Source organism: Equus asinus, chromosome 1 (genome assembly GCF_041296235.1).
Source record: "Equus asinus isolate D_3611 breed Donkey chromosome 1, EquAss-T2T_v2, whole genome shotgun sequence".
Taxonomy (NCBI): domain Eukaryota; kingdom Metazoa; phylum Chordata; class Mammalia; order Perissodactyla; family Equidae; genus Equus; species Equus asinus.
The window spans coordinates 102,754,772-102,772,947 of NC_091790.1; the positions used below are offsets into that span (position 1 = coordinate 102,754,772).

At 47.3% G+C, this 18,176-nt stretch overlaps 1 protein-coding gene across 3 annotated transcripts in view; it reads left to right on the forward strand.

The window, feature by feature from the left end:
• The first annotated feature begins 1,028 nt into the window (after positions 1–1,028).
• GLI3 (GLI family zinc finger 3) overlaps positions 1,029–18,176 on the forward strand; it is a 264,358-nt gene continuing 247,210 nt past the window's right edge. For 2 of the 3 annotated variants that reach the window (XM_070504496.1, XM_070504497.1), the window contains exons 1-2: positions 1,029–1,177; positions 15,644–15,808. In XM_070504496.1, the coding sequence (XP_070360597.1) occupies positions 15,685–15,808 (124 nt within the window). In that variant the 5' untranslated portion in view covers positions 1,029–1,177; positions 15,644–15,684. Of the gene's footprint in view, positions 1,178–15,643; positions 15,809–18,176 lie in introns of those variants that run through there. The other variant, XM_070504498.1, reaches the window with a different exon arrangement.

Sequence of the window (18,176 nt, forward strand, 5' to 3'; positions counted from 1 at the left end):
CTACAGGTCCGGGTTGGGTACACTGAAAGGGAACAGATGAATGTAGGCTGGCCGGTTGAGGGAGGAGGGAAAATAATTTTTGCTAGTATGGGCCACTGAAAATAAATCAGAGACACTTTGTAGCTCAGCGAAAAGCACCACGTTGGAGTCCAGGCTCCAAGCCGGGGGTCTTTGTTTTTGTGTCCTTTATAAAGCGGCCCATGGGGACAGCAGGCTGTGGAGTGGGAGTTCCCACTTCCCAGATTTGGCCCCAAGGGCTGATGACTCCGGTGGAGAGGAAACCCCTGAACTTCCAAAAGCATCCTCTGGCAAGAAAGGGAGTTTCAGGGTTGGCCTGGGGAAATGTAAAGGAGAGGTGGGGGGGGAGGGAGGGGGGTGTGATCAGAGAGGCCTTCAAAGAAGAAAGGGGAGCCCAATCCGGGAGCGGAGAGGCGGGGTGGGAGGCGATGGGAGCAGGCAGGACGCAGCCCGGGCGCGGGGCGCTGGGGCGGGGGCGTCCCGGCGGTGCCGCGAGCGCAGGCGGGGAGGGCGGCCGTGACATCACGCCCGGGCCCCCTTCCCCTCGCCGGGTGGGTGGGGCCTCGGCGCGCGGAGCGGGCGCGGGGTCAAGGAGGGGGAAGAGGAGGAGCAGGCATGAATGTGTCTGTGTGAGGACCAGGGAGGGGCGGAGGGGGCGGAGGAGACGGAGGAGGGAGAGAGGCGGAGGGCGGGGAGGGAGCGCGCGCGTGGCTCGGGGCGCCCGGGCTCCCCCCAGCCCCCGACCCCGGCCCGCGACGTGCCGCCTCCTCGCCGCCGCCCGCATCGCAGCTGGGACCTGCTCCGGGGCGCGGGGACCCGGCGAACGGGAAGCGCGGGCCCCCGGCGCGGCCTGGAAGGAGCAAGAAAGCAAAAGTAAGACGAGCTGCACTCCAAGTTTTCCCAACTTCGCCCCCTGCGGCGGCAGGCGTCCTGCTGCTCGGCGCGTCCTCCCCGCGCCGGAGAGTGGCAGAAAGAAAAGAGACGGGGCGGGGGCGGGGGCGGGGGAAGAAGGAGCTCGGCGGCGAGAGGAGTCCGGCAACATCTGTTAAAACTTGGGGGAGGAGGAGCGCGGGGAGGAGGAGGAGGAAGAGGAGGAGAAGAGGGCAGGAGGGAGCGCGAGGGAGGGAAGCCCAGAGCCGAGGGACAACTTTTCCAACCCGTGAGTAGCGCAGGCTGCGCGGGTCGGGGCGGGGGGCTCGTCCACCCCGCGCGGGTGTCCGAGCCGGGATGGGACCTTCTTCCAGAAAGTCGATTGGATGCCAGGAGGGGAAGACGGGGGGAGCTCTCTTTCTTTCTCCTTCCCCTCCCTCCCGCGGGTGAACCAAATCAGAACTGTCACTCAGGGCCTGTGAGTCAGAAGGGATCGGATTACACGATCCCTGAAACCGATGCCGGAGCTGCACGAGCGGGAGGGAGCGGGCAGGGGCAGCGCCACCGGCGCGCTCGCACACTCGCCCTCGCGCACACTCGCCGCCCCGACTCGCCCGCGCCGCTCGCCCGCCCGCCCCGCGCGCCCCGCGGCCGCCCGCGCCGCACCATGCCCGCGGCGGGCGCCCCCCGCGCCCGGCCCCGCCGCTCGCCGTAGCCCGAGCCGCCCGCGGCCGCGCGGAGCCCGGAGCCGCCCGCCCGCGCCCCGGACGCGGGTCTATGGGAAGTTCGGGGACTTGACAGCCGCCGCCGCCGCAGGTACGTCCCGCCCGAAGTTCTTTGTTTCGCGGGCCCCGCACCGGGCAGCCCGCTCCTGCGGCCGCGCGCGCGCCTCCAGGTCGAGAGAGGGTCCCCCACGGGGGGAACGGGAGGAAATGAAAATGGCTGTCAAAAGGCGCCCAGATTTGGAGAGCGGCGCGCCAGGCGTCGGAGCCGATCTTGCCTGCGCTCCCTCCTTCCTGAAGCTCCCTCCCAAGTGTCTGATCCCTCGGCCAGCCGCAGACGCACCGGAGAATTGCACAGCCTGGAGGGGGACCAAGTTTGCAGCGGCGGCGGCGGCGGCGCCCCTCGACCCCACTCCCCGCCGGAGGGTTCAGAGGAGCTCCGGGAGACCCCAGGGCTCGGGCGCCCGCCCGCGCGCTGTTGCGTGCCCCTCGGGTGCCGGGCGCGGCGGGCGGCGAGCCGGGTCCCCGCGGGGCGCGCGGCGGCGGGGCTCGCTCCAACCTGCGCGTCCCGCCGAGGGGGTGTGGGGTGCGCCGCGGGGAGAGGTGCGCCCCCGGCGTCATAGAGGAAAAGTGAAAGTTGTACCATCTGTGTATGATTTGGGCTTCTTTTCTTTCTTTTCCTTTCCAGGGACAGCACACACACACAAAACAAACAAAAGAAAGCAAAGAAAACAAAAGAAAGAAAAGCGGTAGAAGCGGCTGCAGGGAGCGAGTGCGGGGGTGTGGGTGACCGTGGCCCCGGCAATAATCGTTTGAGAGGCCGCATTTTCACCGAGCAGAGCTGGGTATGAATCACTCTGCAGGAGACAGTTACTTTCTTGAGTTGCAGAGGGAAAATGGGCGGGAGGAGGTGGAGAGGGAGTAAATATTTACCCCAAACTTGGAGAGTTTGTGAAGCGACTTTTAAGCAGATTGCCAGATGCCGAAGCTCTGCTGCACAGCCCGCCTTTTATCCTTCCGTGAACTTTGGGCTCCTGTCCCGGATTGCACCTCCTTCAGGAGATGCCATCCCGAGAGGGGCTGGACCAGCCTTCCCTTGCTGACCCCGTGTGGAAAGAGGATTAAGGAGGCATCCTCCTGGCTGCTGCTCCTGCCCCCAACTCCTCGTCTCGCTGGTGTGCAGTGCCGAATAGATTCTGGCCTTGGGTACAGTGCGCGTGGCCCTCTGCCAGTTTATATGTACATATATTTATGTAAAACATTTTCTCCCAGCTCTTTGCCAGCTGTTCCACATTTTCCAGCTGCCATTTCGGTTTGAAATGATGGACTGTCCGCATCTCCAAGTGAAAGAGCCCTTTAGTCAGAGGTATGGAGGGCCGGCCGCTGTGCAGACATGGGCAGTGCCATTAGCCGGACTGGTAGTATGAGTTCTGAAAAAGACCTTCTGCTCTCCTTTTCCTTGCCTCTTTCTTCTCCCCAATTAGTCTTTCCAGAGCACTTTGCTGGAAAGTCACAATAATTAGGCTTTCCCCCCCAAATGTGATTTTGTACCGAATTGGGATGAGGCCATTTTTTAGATCCCTGAAATATGTGTCTGGTGGAAATAAATTAACTTTTAAAAAGAGTTCCAGCTTGAGTGCGTTGGGCATGGCTGGCTGGTGGGGGGCCTCTGTCGTGGCCAACTGAAGTGATCTCATTTCAGTCTATTTAAGGCAGGAGCTAGTCATCATCCCCATGTTACACTTTTTGTGTTGTTTGATGTCTTAGCGTATTATAGACCGAAATCTTCCAGAATTGGCCTAAAGTATTAATTTTGAGTATTTATGTAATTGCTCTGTAATTTGAATAGGTGCCTTATTGATTGATTCCTGTAATTATTTCATTTAGGTTTTAAATTAAAAATTAATAATAGTCTGACAGTTTCTTAATTACATGTGTCAAGATTATTTTGAAGGAGGAAAATGCTATGTTTTAAAGTAGTGAGATAACGTCAGAATCTCTTCATTTTTCTCAATCCAAGCAGTCTTTCTGATGAGAGGATATATTAAAGCCGTGGTGATTGGTCTTGACGATGGTAAACTGTGTCAAGCATCTAAAGAATTTGTTTCTGTTGGGAAATATTGGTCTTAACACCCTGGTACACACGCACTGTGGCCCATTAGACTATAGTCATAGCGAAAACAAACATGAAATAACGTTTAAATTAGTTGTAATAGCATCCTTATAGAGAGGAGAGAGTTTATTTTACGCTAAGAGCTATTTAATTAGGAACTCCTTGCCTAAGGGGGAGATCCTTTCGGGGTGTATAATTTTTAAAGTCAGCCTAGGGAAGCTTTGGGTTAAGACGCCTGAATGAGCCCAGTGTGAGGGTGCCTAGTGAAATTTCACACACACAGAAGCACTTTAAAAGCTAGAGAGTGTATTATGATTAATAGGCCAGTCGGTCCAACTCAGGTGCCTCCCAGTTCCCAGTACCTTTGCCATGTTTGTTTTCCTTGATTGAACCCTAATATAAACACATTTTTATTGTATGTCTAATTTGCAAAGGACCAGAGACAGGAAGAGAAAATTCATCCTGATGAAAAACGGCTCGGTTGAGTTATTTCATGACTTCTTTAATGAAGGAGTCATTAATTTATCAATTTGATGCCCAGGCCTAAAAGTTGAAGGGCCCTTTGTTTCTTGGCCAGTTTTCTTAATTACCTGCATGCTGGAAGGGCTTCCGACTGCCTCTGGGCTCAGCCGGTGAGGGGCTTTCTTCCTTCTGTGTAAGGGGGCCTGCCACGGAGATCCCCTCTCCCCATTTTCTGAGGATGGGGTTGGGAGTTTACCAAAGGAAACAATGCGATGATCATTGTTCCAGGCACTCACTTGTCTGGGGACCGTCAGGTACTAAGGAAGACCGGTCTGGAAGGAAAAGTGAATCACTGAGTCATGAAATCCTCCAGAAAACCTGGGTAATGGCATGTTAATGCTTTTAGACGATAGTAGATTATCTTAAAAGTCAGACTTTTCTTCTTTATGCAATTGTTGTAAATCCCCAGCTAAAGAATTCTTTGAAGGAGGTTTTAGTTTTGCTGGCATTCATATTCTATAGTCGGTCTGACTTGTTTTGGAAGATTCAAGAAATTTTCTGCCAACTTATATCATGAGAGGCAATTAAAATGCTGAAATGACTATAGAGGAAATTGTGTGTGTGTGTGTGTGTGTGTTTAATTTGTTAAGCGAAAGATTCCACTCTCATGATGACTTCGGGTTGTCTTTTCATTAAAGGCTAGCAGGAGATTCTGCCCACTAAAGGCTAGTAGAAGATTCTGCTTCATGTTGTCATTTTTCTAGATGAAAATTGATTTGTTCTAGTTTCAAAGCAAATAAAGGGAGACAGAATAAACAACAACAGGGCAGGGCCACTGCTGCAAACTTTTTCAAGTACTTTCAGTGTATTTTTCATCTTTACTTTTTATTTGATGGGCCTGTGAAATAGAGCTGTAGACTGCCAAAGACTTTAAATGAAATTTCACACTTTGATGATTTTTTTTAAACTTTGATATATTGACAGCAAAAGGAGCTACAGAGCTTTTATATAGCTTGAGGAGTAACGCCAAGCAGCAGTCAAACGTCTCTCTGCATTTGTGTTTAACGGCAGAAGAAAAACATGTCCATGGGCAGTCGAGGTTCTTATCAACCCTCTAATCCCAGATCCCAGCAAACCTTGAGGGCATGCCTCAGATCTCACTGAAATCACTGCAGACTCTCACAGTTTGCAGATTAAGTATGCTATGTGTTCCTGGCTCCAACAACAGTTTTATGAGCTCACTAAGCTTCCTGTTTTAAGATCCTTTTCTTAAGTTTTTAGGAGCTGCTAAAGGCAATGCTGTCTGGAGTCGGTGGTGTTTGCTCATTTAGAGACACTCAGATACTTCGTCCTCTCTCAAAATTGCCAAAATTATGATTTTTAAGTCGAAGGGCTAGTTACGTGGGAATGAGGGAGGGGCCGCGTTGGCGAGAACTTGGATGTTAAATGTGTTTGTAAGTGCGTGTGATTGCAAACTTTACGTGGTGTCTCAGTTGTTTTAAGGCACTTTTCCTTTGCCTAGCCCTGAAAATTAGACTTTTTCCACTTGTAATTCTAAATGCACTCTATTTTAGTGCCACACTTCTTGCTACTCAGGACCACTTTTAGTGTTTTTTTTTTTTTTTTTAATGTGAAAGTGTTTTTTGTTCTCTCTGTGTATATTTCAGCCGTACAGAATGCCCCAGAAAATCTATGGTTCTCTAAAGAAACTGAATGAACAAGCCATTACATAGTTAATAAGGTGACACTGGAACATTTCAGCCCCCTCTTGAAAGGCGATACTGTGTTTCGCTCCACATCTGCATCCGTAGTATCTATAGTTGTGTCCTTATATTCGGTGCTTTTGCATTTTGCATAAGAGTCATAATTAAAAAAGAAAATACTTACATCATCGTCCAACAACATGTCATATAATTCCCAAGAGGACTCGAGCCAATTTTGTGCTTAAAGGTTATTCAATGAATGAAATTGTGAAAGCCCATTTGTCAAAGTACTGCATGGTTTCTGTTAGTTTTCAAGCCCCAAATTCATTGTCTGCCCCGGCCCAGCCATTAGTCATCAGTGTATTAGTGCTGCCTTCAGGCCATGCTGCCCAGCACTTCTTCACACCATTATAGCTTTGAAAGTGTACTCTGTCGACTTGCAGAATTACTGCTCTGATTTCCGCTTGGCTGGGTTTGAGGTAAGTCCCCTCCCTACCTTCTAGCTGACTGTAATCCTTGCTTTCTTTTAAAGCTCCTTTCCAGAGATTTAGGGCAAAACTTTCTGGAGGGCCCTGTTGGCATCATACTGTGGCTTTGTTATGGCATGCACTGTACATATAAATTGTACCTGCAGCAAATTGGATTGATTGCTGCCTGAAACAGCTAGCGGGGCTTTGCTTTGCTTTACTTTTTATTGGAGGGAGGGGGCCTATGGGGGGGGTGTGTGTGTGTGATGGCAGTATGTTTTAAACATAGGCATTTGGTTGTCTGAGTAATTTATGGCACAAAATTAAATAATGGGAGATAAGCGTAATTTTATTCAAATCTGTCTATTGGAATACCTTCATAATGCAGTGTGACATCTGATTTGCTTATTTGCATGTGGAAAGTTTTAGCTTTAGCTACTCTGACTTTTTTTGAAGATTGCATAAGACACCTAACAATCTTCCAGATTGCTTTACGGTTCAGACTACTGATTTTTACTGAAAGAAACCGAAAACTCACAATTTAGATGAAAGATAAGTCTGAAATTGCAGTCGTGAAAGAATGAGGCAGTTAAGCCATATTCTTGATTTTGTTTTGTGATATTTTTAAAAAGAATACTTCAGTCTCAAGAGTTAGCGGTGTGCAGAGAAACCTCAGCCAGCAGCTTAAGAATGAAGCCTTAGTGAGCTCAGAGGTATGGAAACCTGAATGGAGTGGCCAGCGTGTGGACCAGGCCTGCTACTGCAGGACATCTGCTCTTTCAACTGTGGATGTTCAAATGAAATTCCACACTAAAGCATTTCAGTGGAGGGTGTGGGGTTTAGTAGAGTTGCTTTGGCAGTCTCGTACGTGATTGGGGGTGAGGGGGCAGGGGGTGAAAAAGACACAGCTGAAGAATTCTGTCTGTGAATAAGCCAAGTTTATAGGCTGAGTGGGCCAGGGGGTAATTTTTGCTGAATAAGCCTCAATGAAAAATCATTGGTTTTTTAAAAAAAAATTTGCTTTTTAAATTGCAATTAAGATTTGAGGATCACAAGTTTAAAAATTGGGAGGATGAAGTATGATGAACAGTACGCCACAAAAGAAGTATGTTAAGTATCTTTGGGATCTCGCTATCTGATTTTAACACCCAGCAGGTATTGGCCTAATATTTGTAATGGTTTAAAAGCAAGCTCCTCTTCATAGAACGTGCACCATACCCCCTTACGCGTGATAGTAAACACACACACGATTCTAGGAACCCAAAGTTATATAAGTTCTATAAGGATAATTTTTAAATTTAGGGTTTTTTTCCTTCTGAAAATGTGTCAAAACTTTTTAATTCCTGTAAACCTCAGTGAAGGGACACCTTTGATCGGTCCTGATGTTTTTGTGATATATGTGGGTTTAAGGGAAATACAGTTTTCATGAGCTTAGCTGATGTATACGCTGATAACTGACTTAGAGATCTCATTTTCTGTCTGAGGATTGTCTGTCTCTGGCAAACCCACAGAAAGTCGGGGTGCCAGCTTGCTCCGGCGTTAATGCTCATTCGTTAATGACACCTGCTATGCAAGGCACTTCCTGTAAAGTCTAACCAGAGTACACTGGACTGGTGTTTTACAGTTGTGCAAAACTCAGAAATGATAACAACTGTTAAACAGAGACCTTATACGCCCCTCCAATGTTTCTCATAAAATACTGCTGGCGGCGGAGAAAGTCAAGAGCAGCTTATGATCATTTCTTTTAAATACACATGGCAGAAAAGTAAAACTGGCACACAAAATATCGTTTATGATTTTCACTGTAATCGCAATGATTACTTCGTGTCAAAAAGCTTTTTCGTGGTTGAAGTTTAATATATGGGTTTCTTAAAAGTTTAGATGTAGTTCATTTACTAAAACCAAATTCACTTAATCCATAGCCAGGCAATTATTTCCCCTTTGGGTAATTCCATTCCCCTTAGAGTAATTCCATTTTGGGATGTCTATCGTGAATACTGCTTATCTGAGATTAGGAGCCTCAGAAATGGAGGAAAGAAAGATTGAAAGCAATAGACTGCAGATTTGGGGAACCCTCTGGGCTCCCCGAGACCACTGATGGCGAGTGGAACAGAGACTGGCTTTCTTATTTGCAGTTAAAGCTTTAGGCTTACCTAATTATGGGAAAAAATCATATGTAAAGGTAAAATAATTGTACGTTTAAAAACACTAAGGTTAAAAATTCATGAAGATTTCATTAAGAACATATGAAGTTGAGCTGCTTTTCCGTCAGAAAAGAAAGGCAGTGCAGATAGGGAAGGGAGAGGAAGCCTTGGAAACCTTGGGAGCTGTTCCTGTGTCACAAAGGTGGTGCATAGCTAATCGATTTTAAGTTCAGAAAGATTTTGAGCACCAGGAAACCTCAACCACATTACAAACCTGTAAGAGGTTTTCTATAATGCATGCTTATATGAAACCCACAGAGAGATTTTAAATTTCCTAAATTTTGCTCATTGAAACTCAAGACTGTTTCTCACTTCCGGAATTGATCAGAAGTGAAAATCAGCATCAGTTTGTGCTTCTCGATTTTTTTCCCTCTTCCTGAAGGATCCACTTCCATTAGAAACTGAGTTTTAATGCTGTAGGAATGCATGACTATTTAAGAGGAATTTTACCTAAACAGTTGCTCCAAGAGGAGCATCTTGAAGTAGCAGCTTATGAGCTAGTAAGAAAGTGTCAGAGAAGTGTCACCCTTCAGTGACACACAGGAGGCCTCTCAGAAAGGCTTACACAGGCTGCTTCCTTTTGGGTTTTTAAAACATTAACACATTAGGGAGATCATTCAGCTTGTAAATATACAGGCAGGTGTAAGTAAATGCACTTTCTCTGGAGGAAAGCCTTATTCCACTTGAGCAGTAGTTCCCTAAATTGCACAGAATAATTTCTCAGTTAAGGCCTGATCACCATGCTGTTAAAAGTTCCGCTCTGCCTGCTGGAATGCCTTCTATTTCTCCTCCCTCATTGGCAGTAACTGTTTTAACCCATCAGAACCTGATCAGGTTACCATGAATCAGGCCTCTAACTTAGTTGTTTTAAATCTTTAAATACATCAAGAAAAAAAATCACAGAGAATTATTGCTCAAGTTCGGGCAACTTAAAAAATAAACCGACTGGATTAGGGAAATAGATTAAGCACGTCTGCTGTTCACAAAGGATGCATTATCAGTTTATAACTACTGTTTCATTTCACCTTAGATTAGAAAGTCGTTGTATCCAGTTCAAACATCATTGTTAACGTTGGTTTTGGCACTGGTGGTTTCTTCTTTAAATTTTAAGGGTTTGCATGATAAAGGAATCCTGCTTGAATATGCACCCGAGGTTTCTCTGCACAGACCTGCATGGGGAAAGGCCGATTTTTGCACGTGTTCCCAGAATCGTGATTTTTCATGCTCTCTATTTACTGCATAAAGCCTTATGGTTAAGGTTGAACTTTGGAACTCCACCGAGGGCTTCCCTTCCTGAGAGCCGGTGGCATGTGTCTGTGCCCTAACTATTCACAGCACCTGAATCTATTTATGGCAGCTAATGAAGAAACAACATTGGCGGGCCAGGTTAACAGACGGTGAGTTATAGGTTTTGTGAGTGAAGCACGCCACCCTTGGTTTCCTAAAGACTTCAGGGGTCCCCCATGTTTTATTGTAGTGCGACACACGCTGTTGCATTGCAAAGTGCTTGGAAAGCTGCATCGCCCTGAATTCGGCTGGTAAAACAGCTGTGTGAATGAAAGCAGAGCTGCCACCGACCACTGTCTGCGGGAGGTGCTGCCGGGCCAGCTGTGCCTGGAGTTTTCCCGTGCCCGTGACTGTGCCCGCCGAGCCGGGTGACCGGGGTGATGAAAGTAATCAGGGGGCGCAGAGACCCTGCGGGGTTCCCATTGCTCAGCCCCCCTCTTTGGCACTTTTGGGAAGGCTGCTTCAGGAATGCGGATCCGAGCGAGGCTGGGGTGCAGCCCCAAACGCCCAGGGGGTTTCTGAGGAGCCAGAGCTGCGCGCTGGGGCGCGGGGCGCCTGCCCGCGGCCGGGGAGGGAGCGCGGCGGTGGCGCGGCGCTCGCAGGCGGCCTGCGGACGCCCAGCCGCCTCGGGAGTTCCCTGCGACCCGGGCGCCGGGGCGTGGGGCCGGGACCGCGACGCCGAGCCCCCGAGGGCAGGCCGGTGGCGCGCGGGGCGGCGGTAAAGGTGTGAAGACGCGGACGCTGGAACGGTCCGAGGAACAGCACGCGAAGGGAACCCCACGTGGGCGCGCAGAGGGCACGGAGCTCCCGCAGACGAAACTGACCACAGCGCCACAGCCCAGTGCAAACTTCTCTCGAAGAAACGATGGCGCATCTTTGCAAAGACGCCAGTTTCTGTTTGGGTTTTTTTAAATTTTCGTGGCAGCTCTAGTGGCGACTCGAAAGAGAGGGCCACCTGAGGCTTTTTGTTTGAAAGTGCTGTTTGCAATGTAGGTCCCCACTGGAATTCTCAGATTTGGTGAATGTTGCAGCTTTTTTTTTTCTTTTTTCTGACTTTCCAGTGGAGGCGTGCACTGCAGCGTCACCTGGTCTGTGGCCCCAGGAAGCTTCCGAGGCCGCCTTTTGTAGGAGGTTAAGCAAGTTCAGATTTATAATTTAGCAAGGAAAGATCTACCTGCAGGCAGGTTGCTGGTGGGAGAGGGATTACGTTTAAAATAGGGTGTGGAATTAATCGTGCCCTGGGTTTAGGCCTGGGGAGATGATAGAAGGTTCAGGGCCAGTTGAATGGGGAAAAGCCACGACTGTTTGCTGTCAGCAAGGGATGTTTGTCCCTCCATTTACCTAGGAAACTTCAAGCTGGAGCAGGCGGATGCTATTAGAGCAGTTTTCTTTGGTTGCCGTTTTTTTTTTCATATACTCAATCTGCTGGGCCTCAAACGTCAGCTACAAACAGTTTTTTTCCATAAGCATAGGAAGTCGAGGGGCATGCCAGCAGATCTGGCATGGACTGTTGAAGCGACGAAAGGGAGTGAAGGAGAGCAGTGTGGGGTTGTAAGGAAAGGAACCGTGGTCGTGCTGGGGAAAAGTTGTTTCATTCACGTCTAAAAAACCGTGGCTTGTTTCCCTCCGAGGAAAATCTTGGAAGAGAAGCAGGACTTAAAAGGTTTCCTTGATAGTTCTGTGCTAAGTATATTGCACTTTATTATTTGAGAAATTCCAGGTTTTAAAAGTCGTACTATGGGCTACTGCCCCAGTGTTTTATGTTTGAGGATTCCATCAGGATTTTTTTCTGATCACTTCTATACCTCACGCTTTCACATGTCAACTGAGTTTCCAGCTTAGCTTACTATTCTGAAAAAACTGCACCACAGTGCGAAGAACTCTGAAGAACTCGCTAACTCTTCCTGCGAGGTTTTGATGAGGTGTGAGAGTCGAGAATGTTAGAACTTTCTCCTTTGTAACTGACAGGGACAAACTTGTGTTTTTATCAGTAAAATCAGCTGAGATAATTTATAAGGATATCCAGGAAGCAGATGTCTGCCTTGGCAAGTTGCCATTTTGAGAGCCCTGTTCCAAGCATAAACCACACTTTTAAATAATTAGTTACTAACTAATGAGATCCAAAAATAAGTTGTCAAAATACAAGAAGGGGGTAGACTCTTGAGTGACCAAGGGCCTAGTTTTTAAAAATCCGTTTCAGACGAGGGGGGTCGGAATTAGTATTCTCCAGGACCATTAATTAGTGTGATTTCAGTCAGAGCCTGCGGCCTTACCTCCTCTCACAGGAGCCCCTCTCTTTCTAGTGATGAGTATTTGGAGGGTTTTATTTGTTAGATGAAGTCCTTTGCTTGGGGGAAAAACCAACAGCTCCACAAAAAACCAGTTTGTCAAGAAACTTTGGTGACTTATCTCCTCTCTCATGTTAATTACCTCCTTCTACTAAGGAAGGGCCTTCTCACCAGGAACCCCGTCTCTTCCTGGGTTTTTTTCTGGTCCGCTGGCTTGTTTCCCTGTGTGGTTTTAACTTAGTAAGCACCGTCCAGGTTAGACCAATAAATCTGTATGTGTGTTTTGATGGACACAATTATAGTATGGGAAGTGCCCGTTTCTCCAAAATGGTTGAGAATGGAGTGTTTTGGTTAAATATCCCTATTAAACTTTTTAGTTTTTATATAATTTGCCAGTTTTCAAAGAAACACTGGCTAATAAAAGAAAATAGGTATAGCTGAACCAATGGCGATTAAGATTCAAGATGATTAAGAATCACCCAAGTCACAGGGTCCTTGCTGGATCGCTTATGTGCTCAGTAAAGGTGCTTATGGGGTGTGAGGTGCTGGGAAGATGGCCACGGGGGGCTTGTCCTCATGGAGCTTAAGGGCTGGAGGGGAGATGGGCATTTCAGCAGAGATTCCAGACGAGGAGTTCAGTATTGGGGTGGTGCTGGGGCAGGCTCAGGCAGGCCCTTGGAATTCCGTGCCCTGAGGGGCAGTTCGTTCATTAGTTCACGCAGCCAGCAAAGACTTGAATGAGCGCCCACTGCAGGTACACAGCAGCGAAGAAAAATGTGTAGAATAGTTGCCTGCAAGCTTAGGGAGCCTGATCGTCACGGTGCTGGTTAAAATAAAGGTTCTCTAAGGCCACCCTCCAAGACCTGGGGGATTGGACCCGGGAGTCTGACTGTTTCGCAAGCACCCTAGCAAGGCTGACTCAGCTGGCTCTTGTACCACGCTGAGAAAGTGCTGTGGATCAGGATGAGTTGCTCTCATGGCATGCTTTCGTCGACGAAAATAATCCATAACCAATCTATAAGTGAAAATTTGGCAGAGTTTATTCTGAGCTGAAATCTGAGGACCATGGCCCGGGACCTTTCTTCCCAAAGGAAGAAAGGGCACCAAAGAAGTGAGGTATACAGAGTGGTTATGTACTCCCATACAGGACGTTTCATATATGATTGAAATGTCCCTCCCACAAGAGTCACAAGATTGCCCTGTCGGCATAGCGCTTGATGGACACAGCAAGTAGTGGGTCTGCTATCTCGGAGGGCGTAGCAGGAGGCAAGTCTGTTGTCTTGAGCTGGGTGGTCACAGGTGAGCACAGCAATCAGTTTCTAGCCTAAGGAAAGATGCTTAATCTTTAAGGAAATGCCAAGGTTGGGAGGGGGAGGGAAGTTGCACCTTTATCTCAAGGGCCTTTGTTCTTGCCATAGGGAATCTCTAAAGCAGATATACGATGCATGCTCGACAGCCTCAGTCAGGCCCTTTTGGAAAGACAAGGTCAGGCCGAATTAGGTTTACACAAAATGGCTTCCTCATATACTCCAATATATCCTATTACTTGCCATTTTTATTTGTCACTTTAAAGATGATTTTAAATTAACTTTAGAGGAGCACTCAAAAAAATTAAAGAATCATTCTGAAATTGTGCGAGCTAGAAGCGCCTGCTGAAAATTTCTCCTTCAAGGAGAATTCTTTATCTGAATTTGTGGAAAAGCTCGGAAGTTGAATGTATACCTCTGTGTTTAAGACTCTTTTCCTGGGGAGAGCATCGGTAACTTTTAACATAGTCTTAAAGAGGACCTACTCTCTGCCCTCAAGGTTAAGTCCCACTGTGTGATGCTGTCATGTGACAGATGAGAACACTGAGGCACTGGACAACTCCAGGGGGCGCCATTCAGGGAGCCAGTCGCTTAAGGCCTGACCCCCTGACGTGTGCATGGTGGCAGCCCTGGGGAAAGAAGTTCTGTAGTCCTTTACTGTTGTTCTTTGTCAGCGTTCTTTGAGGGATGTCTCTGCCTTTGGAGTGGATCTTACGATTGATATGTAAATTCAATTTAGTGCTTCCTTTTTTTTTTTTTTTTGAGGAAGATTAGCCCTGAGCTAACATCTGCCGCCAGTCTCCTGAGCTAACATCTGTGCCCATCTCTCTCTATTTTCTGTGGGACACCTGCCACAGCATGGCTTGCAAGCAGTGCATAGGACTGCACCCGGGACCCGAACTGGCGAACCCTGGGCCGCCGAAGCAGAACATGTGCACTTAACCACTGTGCCGCAGGGCCGGCCCCCAGTGCTTCTTCTTTTATACTAGAAAAGCTGTTCATAAATAACTTGTGTGTTTTACAATAAACGACACTGGATAATGAGGAAAAGAACTGGAAGTTAGTGGAAGAGCTGATGTTACAGGGCCATGTGGCCTCTGGCTCTTATGCTTTTCTAGTTACTTGAATTCTAGATTTCTCGTACAATAAAGAAAGAATTTGCAGTGCCCTTGCAAATTGGAGTTAGTCGGTTAAGCAGTTGCTTATTTTATTTCAGTAATGGTTGTTTTGATTGGACACAGCGGCATCTGCTAAATGTAGAGAAGCAGCGGATAACTGGACCAAAGAAATTGCCCACTGTGAGTGTTGCAATCTAGATGGCTTGAAGAAAACACGCTAGAGAGGGTCCTTGTCGTCTTTTCTTGTTATTCTTTGTAGGTGTAGATCATGACTGGGAAAAAAGAACAGGAACCAAACAGTGAAAATTGATGAATGATGAGTTAGTGCAATTAGCACGTGAATGAAGCTGGTGAAAGACTGACTAACTGAACTTGCCTTTGCTATTTCTTAAGTGGTTCCACTCGTTGCTGTGGGCAATCTTAGGACTTTTCCTGTGGGTTGGAGAGTATGTTGTTCTGTTACCTTTGTTTGTTTTAAAAGTGTAACTCAAATGAATTGAAATGTTCTCAGGTTTTGAGAAAGCTTACCTGAATGATTTAGGATTAAGAGGTATATTGCAATTCACAAATCTTAGAGAGGGGAGCGTATAATTATCCTCTGGTTCAGAACTTTGGGTAAAGGCTTGGATCTGAGAAACTGTTGCACCATCTTTGAAACATCTAACTAAAAATTAAAAATCTTCTCCTGCCTGCAAAGTTGTCCTAATGCCCTTTCCTATGAAGTGGGCCACCTGAAGGGACATTTGTAGATGTGGCTTAAGAGAGTGATGTGACACTTGGGTTCGACACTATAAACACAGCTGAAAACTGAGACATTTAGACCATTTAATAACAAGTGCCCGGTAGGAATTTGGGAAAAGTCCCACATTATGAACATTTCCCTCTGTTTGTGTGTATAGACAGAAATTGACTGGCTTGTTAATAGAACTTTGAGGCATTTTTGCAAGAAAACGTGGGGGAGGATCTTTCAGATTTTGAATTGGCCAAAGCTCTAGGCACCTCTTGAGGTGATAGGTGAAGTGGGCTTTTGAAGGAGGTTTTCTGCCCTCTTATTTGAAGTTGACGGCGCTTTTGTTTTATTTAGGCGTTCCTGGGAGCAGAGAGCTGAAGTAATGAGAAGGCATCATGGAGGCCCAGTCCCACAGCTCCACGACCACTGAGAAGAAGAAAGTTGAGAATTCCATAGTGAAATGCTCCACTCGAACAGATGTTAGCGAGAAAGCCGTGGCCTCGAGCACCACTTCCAATGGTGAGCAGCCACGGGGATTACAGCAGCTAAGCCTACCGTCATTTTTATGTTCTCTGCATTCCTTGTGAATTGAGCATTTGCACCTGGACCAGTGTTTGTTCTGTGAGAGGCTAAGGAAAGCAAACGGGGGTGGAGATTGGGGGGTGTGGGGTGGGCAGACTTTAGTAACCCTTGTCTTGGCACCGAAACTACACGTTTTCTTCCAAATTTTCTAATTCGAGATGTAAATGTGATAAGTTATTTATTATGAGAAGTTCCCGTTTGGCATTTTGGAAATCATCTTGATTATTGTGGCAGGAGTTCAAAATACTTTGCATTTTACGTGGAAAGTCTACACTAGTCGGAATGATTAGTTATTAGTTATTGTAGAAGACACAAAAATTGCCTTGTCAAAATTAGCGACAGGGTCCTCCCACCCCCATCTTTAAGTAGTTCACTCTAAAGGATTTCACAAGTTGTTAATGACTGAGCCTCAAGGTAACGCTCCGCCCGTATCTGACATGCAGGTTTTGCTATTGGCTTATAAAAATTGAATTTACTTAATTTGTGTTCGGAGATAACATAGAGCCACTGTTTGTATAGGCTCTACTTTTCAGTATTTTAAGCAAAGTATTGAGAGGCATTTCAATTCAGGCATGGAGCATTGAAAATAAATTCCAGAGCCCCCTCTGGTAAAAACAGACTGAATAAGTTAATGGTAACCTTCACTTCCTTTCCCCGCTTTTCACCTCTTGAAGGCCATTAGTGCCCTTGCTTTTTGTAGATTTCGTAGCCACCCCGAATTGTGCTCCACTTTTCCGTGTGCCCATAGGAAGAATGAGCTGGCCCCTTCTTCCCGTCCTGGACGCAGCCTTTCTGGGCATGCTGATTTGCACGAGCCAGCCTGCTGCCTTCCTCCCTGTAGGCTTATATTTTATTTATTCCAAGAAAGATTTCCCTCGGTTAACTTTCAATATTTTACATCCGATTGGAGAGTCCGAATCTCCTTTGGAAGGTACCTGTGGCACAGAACCGGAGCCTAAAAGGGCAGATATCCAGCAAAAAAGCTGCCCCTTCCTCTCCAGACTGTGGCACTGCCTGAGCCGCCACTCTGACCATCCTGCCGCCACTCTGTGCCCATCCGTGCCCATAGCGCCCGTCCTCGCCCACAGCAAGTGCGCTGCTCCTTGCTCTCCTTCCCAGATGTCGCCAATGTGCATTGCTGGCTTGACTGGGAGAGGGGAGGGGCTGGTGTTAAACCTGCTGGCTAATGAGTCCAGTTTTGAATTGATCCTTAGGGAGATATATTTATGTCGGAGTTAAAATAATGAATTTACTTTACATACGTATTAAAATATGTCCATGTTTCTCCTTTTACTGGGGGGTTTAAAGTCAGGACTGGACCTCATTTTAATTGAGCCAGGTATTTGTGTTATTCTTCCAAAGTGGTTACAGAAGACATATTTTCTCCTTAAAAAAACATCGTATGACCCTTGTTTCTTTTTTCTGGAATTTGTAAAAATTAGCCAAATTTATTATTTGGGAAATAGAATTGGTCTATGCAGTGTAGGTTATTTGGTTATTTTAATAGTAATTTTGTAGGCGTAAGCAGTTTCTGGGTGTTATCCTTCATGAAACATCAACTTTTTGTTATTTATAGCCTGTGAGAGTGAGAGTGTGTGAGAACAGGCGAGCAGGAGTGTAAGTTAGCAGAAGACGGTGCTGCGCTGTGTGCAGACTCCAGCAGCCCCGTCCTGTCTGCGGATTTCAGCAGAGCGACAGCAGTGGTCTGTCTGTTCTCAGGAAGGTTCTGCTGCTTGTCTGTCGCTCTTGCACCTGGACACCTGCTCAGGGGGGTGGTCATTGCTGCTGGATTTATCTTAAGCCACTCTGACCACAAGTTCCCCTCCTAAACCTGTTCAGAGTGCCTAGGAAGAGAACTAACCTAGCCAGCCCCCTGGCAACCGGGAAACCACTGGAGAAACTTACCAGAGAAGCAACAGTCATGATTTAAAAGTTAGTCCTGTAGTCTGAAATAACCACGAACCGATTCCTAAACCAAACGCCACTGGCTTCCCGCCCTCATGGGCCTGTGCCCTCGAAGCGCATGTGCCCTCCGAAACGGGCGTGGAGCCTCTTCTGTTTGGGCCGACGCTCAGGTGGCAGGTTCGTGGGGGCGTGCCTGAGTGCTACCTGTTCTGGAAATCCTGCCAGCCCTGACCACTTCGTCGGTGTCGCTGTTTTTTCTAAGGGATTCACTCCTTTTTATTTTTGGATAACGTAAAGACCCAACCAAATAAAAGAAAAGTAGAAGTGGTGTTTTTAAACATGGATTGCAACCTTGTTGGAGGGTTCTAGGAAAACCAGCAAACAAATTTAAGGAAAGGAA